We start from the raw sequence: 15,689 nt of genomic DNA on the forward strand, positions 1-15,689 counted from the left end.
TTGCTCCGAGCGGGAGGCGTTGAGGCGAACGGCCTGGAAGGTACGGCGTCTACCAGGCACCTACCTCGAATGTCCACCAGAAGCCCATGTGCGAGGAGGAAGTCTGCACCCAGGATGGCAGTCGGGAGGGACAAGACGGTGAACCACCAAGCGAAAATTCATTGGCTGATCTGGAAGTGGACTGTCTTGTCTCCATACGTCCGGTTTTTCTGTGGCGTTGGCCGCACGAAGGGGAGGTCCACGAGGTAGGTTCCTGGACTCTACGGCCGTGGCTGGGATGATGCTGATCTTGGCTCCAGTGTCAACAAGGAACCGCCTGCCGCTGACTGAGTCCTGCAGGTAGAGGAGGCTGTGTCCTTGGCAGCCACTGCAGCTATTAACAGCGGCCGGGTCTGGTCATTTTGCTGGAACGAGCAGGGCTGACGACACTTCCAAGCCTTGGCTCCCCAGCTCTGGTGGTAGAAGCAGAGGCCTGGAGCGGATGCTGTGGCCTCGGTTATGCTCTTGGGGGCCTCTGCAGGGACCGGCTGCTCTACTGCAGCGCTAGGGGTAGGCTTGGCATGGACATGCCCGTGCCTCGTGACCTGCTGGACCGCTGAGCCCTCTGGGAATCGTGCAAGCCATAGCTCTTGGGCCTTCTGGGTGACCTTCCTCGGGTTGGTCAAGCTCTCCTGGACCAGCAGCAGCTGGATGTCCCCGGGCATATGGTCAGAGAAAATGCGCTCGAAGAGAGGGCAGTTGGTGTACTCACCCATGAGCACAAGCATCTCCTCCATCAGCTCCATCAGGGACATGTCCCCCAGGGTGTCAAGGTACAGCATCCGAGCGGCACGCTGGTGTCTGGATAGTCCGAGGGATCCGGTAAGCACTCGCTTGATGGTCTCGTATTTGTCTTTGGCGGGTGGGTGCTGAACGAGGTGCAACACACGTCTGGCAGTGGCCTGGTCCAGAGCAGCGACCACATGGTAGAATTTGGTCGTGTCGGATGAAATCTGGCGGAGGTGAAACTGAGCCTCCACGTGGACGAACCAGGTCTCTGGCTCCTGAACCCAGAATTCAGGCAGTTTCACGGCTGTAGCATTGATCTCAGGCTTGCTCATGATGGGTTCAAAGATGTTTGAACCAGTCGGGGTCATTCATTGTAGAGGACAGCTACACCTGCTCCTGAAGGAACACACACAACCAGACGGGTTGAGCTCAGTGAGCAGACTAGTTTATTGCAGGCTGCTGGGCTGCACTTATACTCCCAGCCTGTGGCTGAGAACCGCACTGGAGGGCGCTGACGTCACCTAGGTGTCACATGGTCCCCCAACGCGGGCATCTGAGCCCCATGCCGGGTGGAAGGGAAAACCCCCGACGGCGCCATTTTGGCCGGCTGGTTTCATCTGTCTAGTGGTGAGGTGCACCAAAGAAGAGGTACAAAGACTGCCTAAAGAAATCTCTTGGTGCCTGCCACATTGACCACCGCCAGTGGGCTGATATCGCCTCCAACCGTTCTTCTTGGCGCCTCACAGTTCGGCGGGGAGCAACCTCCTTTGAAGAAGACCGCAGAGCCCACCTCACTGACAAAAGACAAAGGAGGAAAAACCCAACACCCAACCCCAACCAACAAAATTTTCCCCTGCAACCGCTGCAACCGTGTCTGCCTGTCCTGCATCTGACTTATCAGCCACAAACGAGCCTGCAGCTGACGTGGACATTTACCCCCTCCATAAATCTTCGTCCGCGAAGCCAAACCAAAGAAGAATTTCAAGCCTACTATCCTACTCCACATTAACCTTATGAACAGGTTTATTAATCTGTTCCACATTAGCTGTCTGAAAATGCCTACTATTCCGGAATGTACTTTTGTAAATCAGAGCAGATTTGTCTGCTGATCTAGCCGTTTGCTGTCACATCCCCATGTCTCTCTCATCCAGGTATAATTTAATCTCCTTTGGGACACACCTTTTAATTTCCTCTATTAATATCAATTCTCTCAATCTCTCAAAATCATTGTTTATTCCTTTTGAAATGCACTAATGGTCAAAACATACAGATTTCTTCAGAGCAAATTCCATGTAAGATTGATTGCAACTCCTAAATTTTTGTCTATATGCTTCTGGAACCAACCCATAAGCTTTCAATCCTGCTTGTTTAACAATATCATAATTTGCCACTTGCTCTGCAGTCAAACTAGAGGATGCAAGTTCTGTTTTTCCCTTCAATACACTTTGGAGCATTAAAGACCATTTTTCTTTTGGCCACTTTGAGCTCTCAAAAAGCTGAAAATAGGTATCTATATCTCCATCATCAAAAGGGGGGACTAGATTTACCTCTCTACAAGGCAAAAACCTCTCCCCAGGAGTTACAGCCTCAGCTTTCTTACCTCCCTCTCAAATTTCATCCTCTCTAATTTAAACTGTCTTTCAGCAAACTTGAACTCATATTTCCTGCATTTTTCAGCTTCCTCTGCCTGATATTTTTGTCTCTGCAACTCAAAATTACATTTCTCTCTTTCCTCTTCCACCCTCAATTCTCCAATTCCAATTGCAACTCACCAGATCTATCCTCTGGAAAATCTTCTGTCCTTCTAAACAAATTTACCCTCCCCCGTATAATATTTCACTAGAGTCCTCTGAATTTGTAGTTTCCTCATCCAATGCTCGACTTCAGTCAGTTTTAATGCCTTAGAAATAACCATCAGTCCGGACCTCTTTTCTCTTGCTCTTCAGCTCTACACATGACGTTGTAAGAAAAATGTATCAACATTCATGGTTGCTGTTATTCCAAGCACCAGCGTTAAGTTAGCTTGCAAAAAAAGAACCCAATTAACTAATAAATCTCCAAATCGCAATGTTCAAATCCGAAAGGACGAGCCCTCCAGAGGACCCCAAAAACCAGCAGTAAAAGATATGCAACACATCACAGGGTTATTTAAACAAAAGTAGATTTTAATTATAATTGAACAAGAAAACAGAATTAAACTTTAACTTATTACTTAACCTACTTATTTAACCTACTTAATCCCCCCTCTAATACTAAGCGCAGGTGTGTGTAATATATATTTAAGATTAGAAAAGTTCTTTGGATCACAGTCCAATCTCGGGTTGCAGGCAATTCTTGAAGTTAGCATTAACAAAGTTCACCAGTCTTTGGTGCTTAACAGGCAAATAGTTACCACTCAGGAGGGTTCTTGCTGGTTTTGTCCTTTTGTTCTAAGACATCCGCACCTGATTCCTTTTCAATCAGTCTTGCTGATGAAACTTGCTCCCCTTCAGGGTTCTCCAGACGATCCTCTTTCTTTTGGGTCACCGCAGACAGCTAGTCTTCTCCTTTCACCAGACAGCCTTCCAAAGGTTTGCCAGCTTTGTCCCTCTGGAACTGATTTATGTGTCGTTTCTCTCTGTTTCACTCCCTCCCTCTCTGAGAGCAAAACTGATCTGAGTCTGCCTGCAAAGACCATGTGCTCTCCCAGGCCAGCTGTATTCTGCAACTTGGTTACTCTTTCTGCAAAAAGCACACTGCAAAAGTCCTGCAAAAATTCTGTTTTGAAATGACTGTGTGCTAGCTGCTCTAACAATTCCTCCCAAACCACCTCAAAATTCTCTGTCACAGGCTCCTTTACTTTTTTCCCATGGAAGCAGAGTGAAGAGGGCACGGTCTGGGTGGTTGGGTTCCTGATGATAGAGGCTACTTTCTTAAGAAACCACCTCTTGTAGATGTCCTCAATGGAGTGAAGTCTGGTGCCTGTGATGTCGCAGGCAGAGTTAACAACCCTCTGGAGTTTTCTTTTGTCCTGAGAATTGGAACCTCCTTTCCAGACAATGACACAAACAGCCAGAATACTCTCCACGGTACACCTGAGAAGTTTTCTAAAGTCTTTTGGTGACATATCGAATCTGCTCAAACACCTCACAATGTATAGCCACTGGCGAGCCTTCTTTGTGATTGCATCGACATAGAGGCTCCAGGACAGGTCCTCAGAGATGTTGACACCCAGGAATTTGAAGTTCCTGGTCCTCTACTACTGAACCCTGTTGTGGACTGGATTGTGTTCTGACTGCCTCCTGAAGTCCACAGTCCTCTTGTTTTTGCCAATATTGAGTGCAAGACGTGACACCATTCAACAAGCTGATCTATCTCACTCCTGTACGCTTCCTCATTGATGTCTGTGATTCTGCCAACAACCATGGTGTCATCTGCAAATTCGTAGATAGCATTGGAATTGTGCCTGATCAGACTGTCATCATTGTACAGTGAATCCTTGAGGTGCACCTGTGTTGATAGTATGGAGGAGACATTGTTGCCAATTCATATTGACTTCCAATGAGAAGTCAAGGATCTAGTTGGAGAGGGGGGTACAGAGGCCCAGGGTTTGGAGTTTCTTGATCAACACAAAGGGAATAATGTTGTTGAAGAGTGAACTGCAGTCGGTGAAGAGCAGTACGAGTTGCTGCTTTCGAGGTGATCCAGAGCTGAGTGGAGATCCACTGATATTGCATCTGCTGGGGTGACAATAGGTGAATTGCTGTGGGTCCAGACCTTTGCTTAGGTATGTGTTAATTCTGGTCATGACCAACTTCTCAAAGCATTTAATCACAGTAGATGTTAGTGCTACAGGGTGATAGTTGTTGAGGCAGCTCCCTCTACTCTTCATGGGCACCAGGATGATTGATGCCCTTTTGAAGCAGGTGGGAACCTCTGACTGTAGGAGTGAGACGATGAAAATGTCTTTGAACACTCCTGCTAGATGGTTGTCACAGGATTTCAGTACCCTTCCAGGTACAATGTCAGGGCCTGAAGCCTTGCAAGGGTTCAGAAGCAAGCATGCTTATTTTTGACCTTATGATTGAAGGAAGGTCATTCATGAAAAGTTGAACATGGGTGGGCTTTGGACATCACCCTAAAGGACTCCTGCAGAGATGTCCTGTGGCCTAGATGATTGACCTCCAGTTACCATTACCATCTTCCTCTCATTCTGATTCCAGCCAGCAAAGGGTTTCCCCCTGATTCCTGTTGATTCCAATTTAGCCAGGGCTCCTTAGTTACTGCACACAAACAGGTGCCTTTGGCCCTTCTAATCTGTGCCGAACCATTTTTTTTAACCTTGTCCCACTGACCTGTACCCAGTTTATAGCCCTCAATACCTCTCCCATCCATGTACCTTTCCAAATTCATCTTAAATGTTAAAATTGAGCCTGTATTCACCACTTCAGCTGGCAGCTCATTCCACACTCCAACCACTCTCTGTGTGAAGAAGTTTCCCCTCATGTTTCCCCTAAACTTTTACCTTTTCACTTTTAATGGTATAAGAGGTATGGTATTAAAGTGGATAGAGAATTGTTTGAGGGACAGGAAGCAAAGAGTAGGAAAAAATGGGTTATTTTCAGAATGGCAGCCAGAGGGGTCACTAGCAGGGCTCAGTGCTGGGGCCGGAGTTGTTTACGATATATATCAACGACTTAGATGTGGGAATAGATAGCAGTATCTCGAAATTTGCAGACGATACGAAGTTGGGTGCCAGGGTTAGCTGTGTGGAGGACGCTAGGAGAGTGCAGGGTGATTTGGAGAAGTTAGGCGAGTGGGCCAGGATGTGGCAGATGCAGTTTAATGTGGATAAATGCGAGGTTATCCACTTTGGAGGTAAGAACAGGAAAGAGGATTATTATTTAAATGTTATCTGTTTAGGAAAAGGGGAGATGCAGCGAGACTTGGGTGTTGCTGTGCATCAGTCGTTGAAAGTGGGCGTGCAGGTGCAGTAGGCGGTGAGGAGGCCTAATGGTATGTTGGCATTCATAGTGAGAGGATTTGAGTCCAGGAGTAGGGAAATCCTGCTGCAGCTGTACAGGGCCTTGGTGAGACCACACCTGGAGTACTGCGTGCAGTTTTGGTCACCTTATCTGAGGAAGGACATCCTCGCCATGGAGGGGGTGCAGAGAAAGTTCATTAGGCTGATACCGGGAATGGAGGGGCTCGCATATGAAGAAAGGTTGGATAGACTAGGCTTGTATTCTCTGGAATTTAGAAGATTGAGGGGGGATCTTATAGAACCTTATAAAATTCTGAAGGGTTTAGACAGACTAGACGCAGGAAAGTTGTTTCCAATGCTGGGAAAAACCAGAACCAGGGACCATAGTTTAAGGATAAGGGGGAAGTTTTTTAGGACTGAGATGAAGAAAAATTTCTTCTCTCCGAGAGTGGTAAATGTGTGGATTTCTTTGCCACGGGAAGTAGTTGAGGCTGGTTCCCTGTCAATATTTAAGTCTAGGTTAGATTTGGCCCTTGTGGCCAAGGGGATTAGGGGGTATGGAGAGAAGGCAGGAACTGGGTACTGATTAGCCATGATCATAATGAATGGTGGTGAAGCCTTGAAGGGCCAAATGGCCTACTCCTAAACCTATGTTCTATGTTTAACCCATGTCTCCTGGTTTATATCTCACCTACCCTCAGTGGAAAAAGCCTGACTACATTTGCTCTGTCTGACCCCTCTAATTTAAATACCTCAATTAAATCTCCCCTCATTCTTCTACGCTCCAGGGAATGAAATCCTAACCTGTTTAACCTTTCCCTGTAATTCAGTTCTTGATGTCCGGGCAACATCCTGGTAAATCTTCTCTGCCCTCTTTTTGTCTTATTTATATCCTCACCCCTAGAGTTTCATTCACCTTTGGTCTAAGGTTGGGATGAGCCAGGAGCTGAGTGAAATTGGCCAAACCCAAACTGAACAGGGTGTTGCTTGGCAAGTGCTCCATCGATGATCCCTTCTGTTATCTTGCTGATGAGGAAGAGAAGATTCATGGGATGGCGTTTACAGGGTTGGGCTGGTCCTGTTTTTTTTGTGGACAGGGCACAGCCGAGAAAGTCCAAGTCAAGTTCTTTGTCATCTGTACAACCTGACAACTCAGCGTTCTCCAGTCCTCGGTGCAAATGAGTGGAAGTTTGCACTAAGGTAAAAACACAAGGCTGGAGAAACTCAGCAGGTCAAATAAGTTTCCTTTAGACAGCAAAGATAAAGATACAGAACCGATGTTTTGGTGTTGAGCCCTCCATCAAGGTACAACAAAATGTCAGCAGGCATCCGAATAAAAGGGTGGCGGTGGGGGTGGGGGGGGAGAGGTGTGGTCGCAAAGGCAGGAGGTAATCTTAGCTTTTACCTCACTGATAGCTTAGACAAGGAAATGGAAAGATAATTCTTCACCCACTCACATCATGTCTGACATGATATCATGTCTTACCTAAGTTTGGAAAAAATTAGATACAACATCAGTGATGTAAAGTTTGAATTTGATAAGATGAGGGGTCCATTTCATGGATTATTATCACAGGAAAATTTAAGGTGTACGGATGCTCCAGAGACTCCCTGACTGGTATCTGAAATTCGTTATTTGATTCACATCTATATAATTTATACAAGTTAGCCTTGTTTAGAGGGAGGGGTTGGATTATTGGGTTTTTTTTTCTTTTTAAAATTTTTTTATTAGTAAAATTAAACTCGGCAAAGATGATTATTAATATTGATCAAATCACAGAATAAAACAAATATACCTGAGAAATCTAAAATCCCTTTTTTTATATATATATAAGGAAATCTTAATTATATCTATTTTCTACTCAACATTAATTTTGTCTATATTATGAGGAATGTATTAACTATTAATTTACTATAATTTGATTTTTGGAGTGGGATAAGTAAATAATTATGGCTATACTTCCGATTTACAATTTTTGTGCGATATGATGTGATTTATGTTATAATTAGAAGACTGTACATAACTCAATAAAAATAGTTTAAAAAGAAAAGCAAAGGCAGGAGGTAATAGGCAGAGAAGGAAGGGAGGGCACAGCAGCGAGCAAGAGGTAGAGGGATGGCTGGGTGAATAGAGAAGGAAGACGATAGAGAGCTGGCAGGGGGAACGGAAGGGAGGGGGAAGAGGAGAGCAGGTTAGCAGAAACCAGAAAAGTCGATGTCAATGCCATCCAGCTGGAGAGTGCCCAGACAGAAAATCAGGTGTTATTCCTTCAATTTACACAGGTCTTGGTGGTAGAGCATGAACATGAGAGTATGGGAGTGTGATGCAGAACTGAAATGGTTGGCCACTGAGGGATCTCTGTCACTTGTGCAGACGAGCGAAGGTGCTCTCCATGTCTGCGCCAATGTAGAGAAGGCCAAACAGGGAGCCCCAGTAATTAAACCTACGGATACACAAGTGAAATGTTGCTTCATTTGAAAGGCCTGTTTTGGGCCCCGGACTGTGGTGAGGTAGAAGGTGTGGATGCAAGGGTGGCACCTCCTGGAGCCACATGGGAAGGTACTGAGGTGGAGGAGGGAGCAATTGGTGGGGAGGGTGAATGGAAATTTGCACATTGTCAGGGAAATGATGGCATTGTACCTGTACTAGGACACTTTGGCCAAGGGTGTAGCAGTTTCTAGGAGAACGAGCCTTCGGTATGATGCCAGCATGTCAGGGCTCATGACCTTGTAGCGTTTAATGTATTCAGCCATTTCTTAACATCTTTCACGGAGGGAATTGATTTGCCTGAAGATCAGCATCTATGATGCTGGAGGCCACTGGAGGAACCAAGGACCATCCGCCTGACACCTCTGGCTGAAATGTTCCAATCAGAAGCATAAACATGAATAAATACAAAAAATTGCTCTCACTCAACTCGAAGACAGAAGGATGGAGTGAAGCTGTGAAGGGATTGTAAATGAAGGTTTGGGGACATGGTGTGGTTCTGGATAAGGTGAACCGTGTGAAGCTCGGTGCTGGGTGACATGTTCTCTTCCTTGCAGTGCTCTGTCTCTGTCTGATGAATGCAACCCTCTGGAAGAGCAGATTGCCAAGCTCAGGAATGAGATTGAACAGCGGCAGGTTGACCATAAGAACTGGACATCAGATCTGGAGAAGGCACGGCGCAGCAATCAGGTAACCACGACTCTCCCAGAAATGACACTGAACATCTTGCGTGCACTGTTGATCAAAGGCCTCTGCATGAGAGCATAGGGACAGTAGCCAACATAAACCATCAGACCTTGCCCTCTCTTCTTGAATTGTTCATGACAATCAGATACAGTGAAAAAGTTTGTTTTTCACGCTATCCAGGCAAGTTGGATCATTCTGAAGTAAGCAGATAGCACAACAGTAGCACCCTGTATTACACAGTATAACAAGAATACAGTTTAACATCAGGAGTGAAGAAGTTTGGAGAGAACATGAGATTATGCTTTACGTTTTAGAGGTCTGTTCAAGAGTCTGACAACTCACCTCCACCCCGCCTATGCTCTGTTCAACCCCTCCCATCAGGAAGAAGATATCTGACTGTGAGATCTCGCACCCCATCTGATTCAACAATAATCTCTTTCCTGCCATTATCAGATTCAAAATAACGTAATTGCACGTTTTGTTGAGAACCTTCACTCTTTCCACAGTAATGGCGGAGATTTCCCAGGGCCAACCATTTTAATCCTGTGCCCCACCCCTGTGCTAACATCTCCGTCCATGCCCTTGTGCACTACCAAACCAAGGCCACCCATAAATCGGAAGAGCAATTAATATTCCGTCTGGGCACTCTCCAACCGGATGGCATTAACATCGATTTCCCCAGTTTCCATGAGGCCTCTCTCAGCCTCCCTCTTGTCGCCATCCTCTGCCCCCATTCCTCCAGCTCTCCACCCCTTCCCTCTCCATTCAGAGAGCTATTCTCTCCACCCTCTCACTTCTCAGCCTTTTTCTCTGGTGCTTTCCCACCCATATCCACCACCAATCCCTTGCCTGTGGCCCTGTGCTCCTTCCCTGCTTCTCTCCCACCATTTTCATAAAGACTCATACCTTGATGAAGGGCTCAGATCCGAAAGGTTGGTTAAGTATGTTGATTTTTTGCGCCAGGAAGAACGCTGCGTGACCTATTGAGTTTCTTCAGCATCCTTGTGCAAGTTATAATTACACTGCCTTTGCTCGGAACAAACTGATCTCTCTCTGTAACTCTGCACTGTAGGATTTGTCTCACTTGTTAGACCAGGTATGAGATGTCCATCTGCCTTCATCAACCTGACTGACCCTGTTGTCCCACTGCCCCACCCTGACTTACATTGTTCCCTCACCCCCACCCTGCCTGGACACTATTCCCTCACCCCCACCCTGACTGACACTGTTGTCCCTCACCCCCACCCTTGCTCAGACATCTTCTCCTTTGCCCTTATACTGAGAGTGTGTAAACCCCTCATTCTTACTCTGTCTCAATCCCTGTCCACTGATAGTTCACCGGATGACCTGATAATGATGAAATGAGTGTTTCTTGTCACATAGAGCATAGAGACTACAGCAGAGGAACTGGTCCTTCAGCCAGAGAGACTACCTGCACCTGATACACGTCCCTTACATATTCACGTGCCTATCTCGAACCCCCTTAAACGCTATGGTATCTTCTTCCAGAACTTCTCCTGTATAAAATATATTCCTCCGGATGCTCTTGTTTCCTCCCACCCTTCAAAAAACGTACGGGGAATGTAGGTTAGTTGGTATGTTAGAGGCAGCATAAGGCAAGTTTAAATATTTAAAAATTAAAATTTGAACTTAAATTCCATCTGCCTTTAATCTTAATTTAATTTAATTTAATTAATTCAATTTAATAATTTATTAATTCAGTTTATTAGTTGATCTATTTTATTAATTTATTGATTTAATTTATTTAATTTAATTAATCTTTGATAACTCCACAACTCTTTGTATCATCTGCAAATTTACTGACCTGGTCTACCCATGTCAATGCAAAGACCAGCTTCTCTATATCCCCAGAGGTCTGAGGAAATTTGGAATGTCATCTCTGTCCCTTAAAATCTTCTTCAGGGTGGGAACTGCTCTGCCCAAGACTGCAAGAAACCGCAGGGAATTGTGAACACGGCTGAGACCATCACATCCCACTCCCCTTCAACTCCTGCTGCTGCTTGGCAAAGCTGCCAACATATTAAAGGACATCCCACCCTGACCACACTCTCCCCACCCCCCCCCCCAGTCAGGAAGAAGTCAATTTATTCTCATCTTCGAGTATGAGTACCACCCGACGAAACAGCATTCTCCGGTCCTTGGGGCAAAACATGCTGATACACAGCTAGACATTACACACGTACAGACAGGCAATACATATAGAACATAGAAATCTATAAGCACAGTACAGGCTCTTCAGCCCTTCTGACCAGACATTCCCTGTTGTGCAGGACAAGTATTAATATATACAAATAAATAAACAAATATTACTTCATGAATATGAACGTCTCGGATGGTCAGCATGAGCAATTCCTCAGGTCATTCTGCATTCTCACTGCCCGAAGGAAGATACATAAGTATGAGATTATGTTCCACAAAATTCAAGGATAGCTTCCTTCCCACTGTATCCTTAATGAATCTCAGAGAAGAAAACTTATGCTGCCTTCACTCTGTACCCACTGATCTCTCTCTACAACAGCACCCTGCACTGTCTTTATCTTTTGAACTCATATAAGATGTCTAATCGAAAAATGACCTATATCACTGCACCGTTGGAGCATTTGACGACAAACATCAAATGGAAAGCGGAAAGGAAGCCGTCCTTCACTCTAGGGGAATGTGTTTTCAAACTCGTATATCTTCTGCCTGATGGAAGAAGGAAGATTATGGAGGAAATCCAGTGGGAAGAGTGCATGGATTCAGTGGAGGGGAGGCTGGTTGGCTTGCTAACCATACTGGCCAGAGCAGTTCCCATGCCTGGCTATGATGTATCCAGACATGGTGTTCATATATGGTGCACCAACTAAAATGGGTAAAAGGCATTGGGGACATGCCAAATTTCTTTAGCCTTCTGAAGAAATGGTGACATTTAGAACATTACAGAGCAGAAATGGGCCCTTCTGCCCATCTAGATTGTGCTGAATTATCATTTACTGCCAAGTCGTACTGTCCATATCTCTCCATCCACTGTCCATTTCTCTCCATACACCACCATCCTATGCAAAGTTGTCTTAAATATTAAAATTTAGCCCAATTTCAGCTGGCAGCCTGTTCCACACTTCCCCCACTCTCTGCATGAAGTCGTTCTCCCTAATGTTCCTTTTGAATGTCTCATCTTCACCCATGTCCTAATTCTCATCTCGTCTAACCTCAGTGGACAAAGCCTGAATGCAGTTTCTCTATCAACACCCCTCTGTTGTGAGTGGAGGAAATGCGGCCTGTCTAAAATTTGTGTATTGTGGGTGGTCACGTGTCCTCCCTGACTGAAACTTATTCAGAAGTCGTATCACCTGTCAATCAAGGTTGGACATCGGCCACCCATTAGTGCACACCTTGCTGTTGGCTAATTTAAATCACCCAAGGTCATTATTGGGTAGAAGTACAGATTAGCACTGCATAGAACACACAGCACATTCTTCCTCTCTGCCTCGTGGTCCAAGCTCTGGATATCGCTCTATGCTAGGCCACTACTGCGGCTATTGCTGGAAGTATACATTACACTGAAGCTGAGCCGTAGTATTGCGATAGATCAACACTTGCAGAGAGCCGCACCCCCATTGCTAAGGGAACCGGTGTGTGGACTCAAGTGTGTGAGTGGGTCGAGTATAGGTTCACTTTTGTCGGAGTCCACCCTAGATCCAAGGTGAATGTCTGCATCATTGCTTAAGTGAAATGGTAATCAAGTACCGAACCTGATAACTCTTCCAACACGACACCCTCACATTTTTGAACACCTCTATCAAATATTCCTTCATTCTTCTACACTGCAGGGAATAAAGTCCTAACCTGTTTAACCTTTGCCTGTAACACAGTTCCTCAAGTCCTGGAATTCTGCTCTGATTTGAGCTACTTTCTTGACTGTACTGTCAATGTGGTCAGATCAGGAACATGGTCGGTGATATTTACACCTAGAAATGTAAAGCTCTCCGCCAGGTCTTCCGCCAGGTCTTCCGCCAGGTCCTCCACCAGGTCTTCCACCAGGTCCACCAGGTCCTCCACCAGGTCCTCCACCAGGTCCTCCTCAGTAATATTGAATGCACACATGGTTCACCTACTTCCTGAATTTGATGACTTCTTCCTTCGCTTTGCTAAGGCTAAAGGAGAGGGGTATTGGGGACATTTCTTTCCCTACATGAATTCCGGCAATGATCTCGTTTTTTGTGGTCTCTTTTGTAGAATGGAGAAAGGGCCAAACAGCTGGAAATGGCCATCAAACAGTTGGAAGTGAACGTGAGTAATGTGGTTATTCAAGATTTTCTGTCCAAGCCTCAACCACAAATCTGTGGCCTCTTGCAATCTTTCTTCTCTTGAGCATGGTTCCTTTTAGAACATAGAACACTACAGTACAGTACAGTACAGGCCCTTCAGCCCTCGATATTGTCTGAACCATATAGTCCTTAAAAAAAGTACTACCTGGTAGCCCTCATTTTCCTTCCATCTATGTGCCTGTCTGAGGGTCTCTTAAATGCCCCTATTGTTTCAGCCTCCACCATTATCCCTGACAAGGCATTCCAGGTGCTCACTACTCTCTGTGTAAAAAAAAACTTACCCTTGACATTTCTCCTAAACTTCCCTCCCTTCACTTTGTACTCATGTCCTCTGGTGTTTGCTGATCCTGCCCTGGGAAATGGGTATTGAATCTCCACCCTATCTAAGCCTCTCATATTCTTGTAGACCTCTTCTTCGTCTTTCTATGCACCAAAGAGAAAAGTTCCAGCTCTGCCAACCTTGCCTCATAAGACTTATTTTCCAATCCAGGTAACTTCCTGGTACATCTCCTCTATACCCTTTCCATAGCTCCCACATACTTCCTATAATGAGGTGACCAGAACAACACAATACTCTTAATTGTGGTGGGATGTATGAATTTGGACCCCAAGGTCCCTCAATTCATCCACACTCTTAAGTAACTGACCATTAACCCTGTACTCAGCTTTCTGGTTTGTCCTTCCAAAACGCATCGCCTCACACTTATCCGGATTGATCTCCATTTGCTACTTTTCTGCCCATCTCTGCATCCTGTCTATATCCTTTTGCAACCTTCGACAAACTTGAGCTCCATCCACAGCTTCTCCAACCTTTGTATCATCCGCAAATTTACTTACCCATCCTTCCACCTCTTTATCCAGGTCATTTATGAAAATCACAAAAAGCAGGGGTCCTAGGACAGATCCTTGCAGTACTCTCCTCGTCATTGACCTCTTCAGGCAGTTCACTTTCCTTCCACTACTACTCTCTGCTTTCTACCTGCAAGCCAATTTTTTATCTAAACAGCCAAGTTCCATGGATCCCGTGCTCATGACTTTCTAAACGAGTCTCTCGTGGCGAACCTTGTCAAATGCCTTGCTAAAATCCATGTAGACCACATCTACCACCTTACCTTTATCAACTTATGTTTAGACTCGTGAGGCATTACCTTCCCTTCACAAAGTCATGCTGATTATCCTTGAGTAGACAGCACTTCTTGAAGAGCTCACAAATCCTGTCCTAAAGAATCCTCCTCAATAGTTTGCACAACACTGACATAAGACTTAGTAGTCTATAATTCCCAGGAATCTCCCTATTACCCTTTTTTAAACAAGGGGACTATATTCCCCAATCCACTGGCACCTCCCCTATAGCTAAAGAGGCTTCAAAGATCATGGCTACTGCTTCATCTATCTCTCCTCTCACTTCCCACAGCAGCCTGGGGTATATCGCGTCTGGCCCCAGGGACATCAATCATGATGTATTTAAGACGATCCAACACTTTCTCTTCCTTAATCTCCTCATCGTCCACCACACAGGCCTGTTCTATTCTGACCTCACCCTGCTCAAGGCCCTTTTCTCTTGTGAATACTGACTTTTATCTGAAATCGCTCAAGGCATCAAAAAAGGAGGAAGAAAGAAACCGACCGGGCAATCTCCAGGCCAGCTAAACATTGAGAACATGCTGGGTTGATTGTCAAGGATGAGGTTACAAAGTACCTGGAGGGTGCGTGACAAGAAAAGCCAAAGTCAGTATGATCTCCTCAAGAGAACATCTTGCTTGACAAGCCCTACTGCATTTTTCTGAGGAAACCACCTACAGGCTATAGAGAGAACATGCAGTGGATGTTACATGTTTGGATTTTCAAAAGGTGCCACACATGTGGCTGCTTAACAAGATGGGAGACCATGGAATCATGGGAAATATACCAGCATGGGTAGAGCATTGGCTGAACAGCAGGAAACAGAGAGTGGGAATGAAGGGACCCTATTCTGGTTGGCTACCAGTGGTGTTCCACAAGGGTTGGGGGCCACTTCTTTATACATTGTATGCTAATGGTTTGGGTTGAAGAATAAATGGCTTAGTGGCTAAGTTTGCAGGTCTATAATTTCCTTTCTGCTGCCTTGCTCCCTTTTTTTAAAATTATTTTATATATACATTTTTAAACTCAAACAATTTCCAGTAATCAGTAAAAAATTACAAGATTCGCAGTTGAGTCCGAGCCATTCCCCTCCCCCACCTTTCCCCCACACTCGACAGACCACAATTACAAACAACATTAAAAACACTTACAACAAAGGTTGGGAATATAACAAAGATTTGTCACGGCCTGATAACCGGTGCCCAAAGTACTGAACCCTCCCTACCTGGCAACCCTAATTTTTCTTGTGTGCCTCTCAACGAGTCTCTTAAATGCCCATAATGTTTCACCCTCCACCATCATCCCTGACAAGGTAGTCCAGGCACCCACTACT

At 45.3% G+C, this 15,689-nt stretch overlaps 1 protein-coding gene across 3 annotated transcripts in view; it reads left to right on the top strand.

Annotated features, from left to right (window-relative positions):
* LOC138751994 (uncharacterized) overlaps nucleotides 1-15,689 on the top strand; it is a 150,868-nt gene that overhangs the window by 81,205 nt on the left and 53,974 nt on the right. For all 3 annotated transcript variants that reach the window (XM_069915122.1, XM_069915123.1, XM_069915124.1), the window contains 2 exons: nucleotides 8,777-8,909; nucleotides 13,143-13,196. In XM_069915122.1, coding sequence (XP_069771223.1) covers nucleotides 8,777-8,909; nucleotides 13,143-13,196 — 187 coding nt within the window. The remainder of the gene's footprint in view (nucleotides 1-8,776; nucleotides 8,910-13,142; nucleotides 13,197-15,689) is intronic.

The sequence above is a fragment of the Narcine bancroftii genome, chromosome 1 (assembly GCF_036971445.1).
Source record: "Narcine bancroftii isolate sNarBan1 chromosome 1, sNarBan1.hap1, whole genome shotgun sequence".
NCBI lineage: Eukaryota > Metazoa > Chordata > Chondrichthyes > Torpediniformes > Narcinidae > Narcine > Narcine bancroftii.